This window comes from Neopelma chrysocephalum, unplaced genomic scaffold (genome assembly GCF_003984885.1).
Source record: "Neopelma chrysocephalum unplaced genomic scaffold, ASM398488v2 Primary Assembly neopelma1_97131, whole genome shotgun sequence".
NCBI lineage: Eukaryota > Metazoa > Chordata > Aves > Passeriformes > Pipridae > Neopelma > Neopelma chrysocephalum.
The window spans coordinates 2,701-9,376 of record NW_020925772.1 but is presented as its reverse complement, the minus strand read 5'-3'; the positions used below and the strand labels follow the sequence as shown (position 1 = coordinate 9,376).

The 6,676-nt window shown below is 51.2% G+C and overlaps 1 protein-coding gene across 1 annotated transcript in view; it reads right to left on the bottom strand.

Annotated features, from left to right (window-relative positions):
* Nucleotides 1–6,676, bottom strand: part of LOC113961400 (RNA-binding protein EWS-like) — a gene marked incomplete at both ends in the record, with an annotated part of 10,710 nt that overhangs the window by 2,818 nt on the left and 1,216 nt on the right. The window contains one exon of the mRNA XM_027671713.1: nucleotides 4,353–4,476. Within this exon, the coding sequence (XP_027527514.1) occupies nucleotides 4,353–4,476 (124 nt within the window). The remainder of the gene's footprint in view (nucleotides 1–4,352; nucleotides 4,477–6,676) is intronic.

Here is a 6,676-nt window from a genome sequence, read left to right as displayed (position 1 = left end):
TGAACCTCCTTTCCCAGTGCTGGATCCCCTTTCCCAGTGCTGAACCTTTCCCAGTGCTGGATCCCCCTTCCCAGTGCTGGTTCCCCTTTCCCACAGCTGGATCCCCTTTCCCACAGCTGGATTCCCTTTCCCAGTGCTGGATCCCCTTTCCCAGTGCTGGATCCCCTTTCCCAGTGCTGGATTCCCTTTCCCAGAGCTGAACTTCCTTTCCCAGTGCTGAACCTCCTTTCCCAGTGCTGGATTCCCTTTCCCAGTGCTGGATCCCCTCTCCCAGTGCTGGACCTCCTTTCCCAGTGCAGGATCCCCTTTCCCAGTGCTGGATCCCCTCTCCCAGTGCTGGACCTCCTTTCCCAGTGCTGGACCCCCCTTCCCAGTGCTGGTTCCCCTTTCCCACAGCTGGATCCCCTTTCCCAGTGCTGGATTCCCTTTCCCAGTGCTGGATCCCCTTTCCCAGTGCTGGATCCCCTCTCCCAGTGCTGGATCCCCTCTCCCAGTGCTGGATCCCCTCTCCCAGTGCTGGATTCCCTTTCCCAGAGCTGAACTTCCTTTCCCAGTGCTGAACCTCCTTTCCCAGTGCTGGATCCCCTTTCCCAGTGCTGGATCCCCTTTCCCAGTGCTGGATCCCCTCTCCCAGTGCTGGATCCCCTTTCCCAGTGCTCTTCCTGGGAGCACAAGCTTTGCCAACACCTGGCTCTGCACAGGGAACAAGATAAAAGGGAGGGGGGGGAAAAAACTCTCTGGAATTTTCAAGCTTCAGCTCTAGATGGAGCATTTCCCTCGTGGCAGCGTGTGCCGAGCAGGAAGGGTTTGCACCAAAGGCAAGGTGGGGATTTCCCATTCCCCTGGGCTAAATTTCCAACCCAAAAGCTGAGTTTAGGCAATGTGGGAACCCTCAGGAGCTGTGGGTTTGAGGGGGGGGTTTGTATTCCATCACTTCTCTCTCCTCCCCTCCCGGCTGAGTCAGCTGCTGGAGGAAAAAGGAACAGAAGAACTGCTTAAGGTGTTCAACTTTCCCTCAAAAGGAGCCAAACCAACCCCTTCCTGAAGTCCAGGAATTCTCCAGGTGGAGGAGAAGCTTGCAGGGTTTGATCCTCAGAGAACATCAGCTGAAAAGTCTGGATTCAGAGAGATTTCTGCTCTCCAGAGGGATTTATCCTGACAGAGAGCTGACTCCTGTTTGGCCTGTGTATCCTGGAGGGGCTGGAGCAGGGATCAGACCCTCCCTCCACTCTGTTTTGGGATGACAGGTTATCATGGCAGCTCTGAGCTCATCTGAAATTCTAAATCCATTAGGAATTTAAATATACAACCCCCTAAATCTCCCAGGTAAAGGGAAGGGGGGGGGCCTGGCTGGTCTTAGAGAGCAATTCCCACTTCTAGGAGATCCACATCTGGACATTTAAATGCTCTTTATTTATTCCTGTAATTCATGCTCATATATTAATGAGCAAACCATGACCACGGGTCTGTTGGTGCCCAGTGATCCCTAATCCAGCTGCTCCCAAACCCTTTTTTCTCTGGAACAAAGCGACTGGGTGGCTCCAGATAACTTTTCCTACAGCTCCAGGGAGGGAAGGAGGGTGGTAACTCTCTCCTGGGGCGTCCCAGGAGTCGGTGGAAGGTGGGATGTTGGAGTGTTGGGAAAAAAAGGTCCACCTGAGGCACCACCTCTGCCATTCCCAGAGTCCTGGGAAGGTGTATCCACACAACACTTGGATTTCCTTGACCACCCAAAACCCCAGGCTGTCCAGCCAAAAAAAAAAAGGCACTTGGCTTTAAGGAATTGCAGATATCTCTCTCCCAAAAAAAAAAAAAAAAAAAAGGGATGCTCAGGAAAAACAGCTCAGGATTGAAGCACAGGAACCTCACGTCTCTCAGGACACGTGGATGTCTGGCCCTGGCAGCACCCTGGGATTTATGGAGCGTGAAAGGCAGGGGGAGAGAGAAAGAGAGGCTGAAGTCTCCTCAAGGAGAGGCAGGTGGAGGAAGGATAAATCCAGCCTGGCTCCGTGCCCAGAGAGCAACATCAACAATCCTGCCCAGGTACTTGAAGGTCTGATCTTTTGCCTGACCACTTCCTGAGCTGGGTTGTTTGGTTTGGGGTTTGTGTTTTCTTTTTTTAATGGATGAAAAGAAAATGAAGCTTTTTGCCTAAATAAAAAGCTTAATATTATTATTATTATTCCAGCAAATCTCCTCTTAAGGGAGAAGGAAAAACATAAACAGCAGCCGTTTCCTGTGACCCTGCGGGGACTGGAATCCGTAGGAAGCACTGAGGGACGTAAATATTTCTAATAAAGGAGTTTTGGAAGTTCACAAATCCTTCCTGCTGCCAAGTTTTGTCTGGATACTCTGAATTGGAAGGAAGAAGACCCACAGATAACCCACAGTGACACCGGCTCTCACGTGGAGGAATTTTCCTTATACACATAAAAAGATGTTAAATATTTAAATTTTAACTGGAGAGAGTATTTGCTCTTCATCTTTTCCTCAGGAAGAATTCCTAAGTGGTTTCTGTAGCCAGATATCCCACTGTGTGTCCTGGTATTCCCTTGCCTTGGGAAGGATTTAATTCCCACTGATATTGGGAATGTCTATAATGTCTCTCCTATGAATCTGCAGCACACGGGACCCAAAAAAGCACTGGGAAGGAAATCTGCTTTGTAAGTCTCCCGAATATTCAGCCCAAATATACATTAAATAAACGATGTCTCAATAGTTTTAAACATCAGACGCTCCTCTGGAGGAAATTCCAGCTCCAGGAGCACACATTGGGATAGTTTATAGCCCGTCAGGGAACACTGTCTGCACCAGAAACCCCAAAGCAACATGGAACAGGCAAAACTGGGGGTCAGGATGCTGCTTATCCCTCAGGAAACGCTGGGATAACGGGGCTGGAGTCACCCAGAACGTCCTGGCACGGCTGTCAGTGCTCAGGATCGTATCCATGGGGAGATTCTGGGGATGTGGAGATGCCAGATTCCTCCTGTGGGAGCTCTGGCACTCAAGGGACACCTCAAGGGCTCCCAGCCCGGGCTCAGCCAGGATGAGGCAGCGTTTTCCACGCCAGAGTGAGCAGGGATCAAACCTGGACCGGCCCCTTCTACTGCGGGAAGCACACAAGGAGAGGGAACAGGATGAGGACAGGCACATGGCACTGCCACTGGACTGCCAGGGAAGGGAAGTGCTGAGGATGGGGGTTGTGGAGAGCAGCTGGGGACACTGCTCCTTGTGAGCCCAGCACGTCCTGAGCCCCCAAACCCTTCCCTGAAAACTGAACTGCTCCATCTATCCACGTTTCTATGGGGCTGCCCCAGCCCTGGAAGTGTCCAAGGCCAGGCTGGATGGGGCTTGGAGTGACCTGGGACAGTGGAAGGTGTCCCTGCCCATGGCAGGGGGGTGGACTAGTTAATGTTTAAGGTCCCTTCCAACCCAAACCATTCCAGGAAGGACAATGACCTGCTGGAGCGAGGCCAGAGGAGGCCACAGGGATATTTCAAGGGCTGGAGCACTTCTCCTATGAAAAAAGGTTGAGTTGGGATTGTTCACCTGGAGAAGAGAAGGATCTGGGGAGACTTTAGAGCCCCTTCCAGGGCCTAAAGGGGCTCCAGGAGAGCTGGAGAGGGACTGGAGACAAGGGATGGCAGGACAGGACACAGGGAATGGCTTCCCATTGCCAGAGGTCAGGGATAGATGGGATATTGGGAAGGAATTCCTGGCTGTGAGGGTGGGGAGGCCCTGGCACAGGTTGCTCAGAGAAGCTGTGGCTGCCCCTGGATCCCTGGAAGTGTCCAAGGCCAGGATGGATAAACTTGAAGCAACCTGGGATAGGGGAAGGTGTCCCTGCCCATGGACTGGATAAGTTTTAAGTCTCTCCCAACCCAAACCATTCCATGACCGACACAGACCCGCTGGAGTGAGTCCAGAGGAGACCATGGAGATGCTCCCAGGGCTGGAGCACTTCTATGAGGAAAGGCTGAGAGTGTTGGGATTGTTGTGCCAGGAGAAGAGAAGGCTCTGGGAAGGCTTTAGTGCCCCTTCCAGGGCCTAAAGAGGCTCCAGGAGAGCTGGAGAGGGACAAGGAGTGACAGGACAAGGGGGAATGGCTTCCCACTGCCAGAGGGCAGGCTTAGATGGGATACTGGGAAGAAATCATTCCCTGGGAGGGTGGGGAGGCCCTGGCACAGGTTGCCCAGAGAAGCTGTGGCTGCCTCACCCCTGGAAGCGCCCGAGGCCAAGCTGAATAAACTTGAAGCCACCTGGGCTAGGGGAAGGTGTCCCTGCCCATGGGGTGATCCCGATGGTCCCTCCCCAGCCCTGCCACGTCCCGGTGCCCACCCAGGGGCTCTCACCAGTCGGGGGCTGCCCGTAGGACGTGGCGTAGGCCGTCTGTCCGTAGGTGGCCGTGCTCTGGGGCTGGGTGTAGCTGACGTCCGCGGGCTGCCCGTAGGTCCCGTAGCTCTGCTGCCCGTACGTCTGCTCCGGAGGGGACACAAAGCCAAATCCATGAATCCAGTGGGAGCACCAGCGACCCATGGGAGCCAAGACAACCGAGAGCCAAGCGGGGCAGGTTTAGGCGCGGTGGGAATTCCGGCCCGGCTCCGCGGTGAGGTTACACAGCGGGTTTATCCCCTGCCGGGATTTGGAGGGAAGGGAGGCTTTGCCCCCCTCACCACGCACTCCCCTGCCCTGTGCAAAGCAAACTTGGAAGCTCCCGGCTCTTCCCGACTGCCTGGGCACCGCCAGGGATCCTCCCGGGGTTAACCTGGAAGGTGGGAGTGGGGCACTAAGGAAAACAAGGCACCTTTAGTGTTTGCTGGAGGAAACCTGTTTAAGGGTTTAATTAAGATAATCTTCATGCCCAGCAGGTGTTTCTTTGCAAAGGAAGAGCTGGTGTGGGCATGGAAGGATGGGATCTGCAGGAACACCCCAATTATCCACTCCCATCCTGGTGTCCCTGCATCCACTCCCATCCCGGTGCCTTGGCATCCGGTGAGAGGGATCAGCTCTGAACTCATCCCTTCCCAGAGGTTATTTTCCAACCTAAGTCCCGAGTGACTGATGGAAGGACAGGGCCCAGCCCTGCAGTGCCACCAGCTGTCCCGTGCCATGCCCTGCCAGCTCCCGCTCCGGGCACCGGCCTCCTGCCAACCTCCTTCCAACGGCTCCTTCCCGAGCTCTGCTTCCACGGGCACGGCTTTAACCTCCACATTCCCACGGGATTTAGGCCTCTGGGAGCCTGGAGCTGAAACCTTTTGGGGTGTTCAGCCTCCCTGACCTGGCCTGAAGCAGGAGCAGGAGAGCCTTGACCGTGGGAATACGGCACTGCCCCTGGAATGTCGGTACGGGAGGCAGGAATGCTGCAAACGAGCCCAGAGATGAGCTCAGCTCGTTAGGGGCTTAATTAGCTGGGTTTAGGGGTTTAATTACCTGGTTTAAGGTGTTTAACTAGCTGGTTTTAGGTGAGTTGAGCTGATTCTAGGTGCTTAATTAGCTGCTTTTAGGTGTGTAATTAGCTGGGTTTAGGCAAGTTTAGCTGGTTAGGTGTTTAATTAGCTGCTTTTAGGTGTTAATTTAGCTGCTTTTAGGTGTGTAACTAGCTGGTTTTAGGTGAGTTTAGCTGATTCTAGGTGTTTAATTAGCTGGCTAGGTGTTTAAGTAGCTGGTTAGGTGCTTAATTAGTTGCTTTTAGGTGTTTAATTAGCTGGGTTTAGGTGTTTAATTGGCCGGGTTTAGGTGAGTTTGGCTTGTTAGGTGTTTATAGTTAGCTGGTTTTAGGTGAGTTTAGCTGATTCTAGCTGTTTAATTAGCTGCTTTTAGGTGTGTAATTAGCTGGTTAGGTGTTTAATTAGCTGGCTTTAGGTGAGTTTAGCTGATTTCAGGTATTTAACTAGCTGGTCAGGTATTTAATTAGCTGCTTTTAGGTGTTATTTTAGCTGCTTTACGTGTGTAATTAGCTCGGTTTAGGTGAGTGCAGCTGGTTAGCTGCTTAATTAGTTGCTTTTAGGCATTTAATTAGGTGGTTAGGTGTTTAATTACCTGGTTTAAGGTGTTTAGTTAGCTGGTTTTAGGTGAGTTGAGCTGATTTTAGGTGTTTAATTAGCTGCTTTTAGGTGTTATTTTAGCTGCTTTTAGGTGTGTAATTAGCTGGTTAGGTGTTTAATTACCTGGTTTTAGGTGAGTTCAGCCGATTTCAGGTATTTAATTAGCTAGTTAGGTGTTTAATTAGCTGGTTAGGTATTTAATTAGCTGCTTTTAGGCGTTATTTTAGCTGCTTTAGGTGTGTAATTAGCTGGTTTTAGGTGAGTTCAGCTGGTTAGGTGTTTAACTAACTAGTTCAGGGTGTTTAATTAGCTGGCTTTAGGTGTTCAATTAGCTAGTTCAGGTGAATTTAGCTGGTTAGATGTTTAACTAACTGGTTTTAGGTATTTAATTATCTGGTTAGGTCTTTAATTAGCTGGTTTAAGTGAGTTCAGCTGGCTAGGTGCTTAACTGGTTGGTTTTAGGTGTAATTAGCTGGTTTAGGTGAGTTTAGCTGGTTAGGTGTTTAATTGGCTGCTTTTAGGTGTATTTAGCTGGTTAGGTGTTTAATTAGCTGCTTTTAGGTCTTCAATTATATGCTTTAAGGTGTTTAATTAGCTGGTTTAGGTGAGTTTAGCTGGTTAGGTGTTTAATT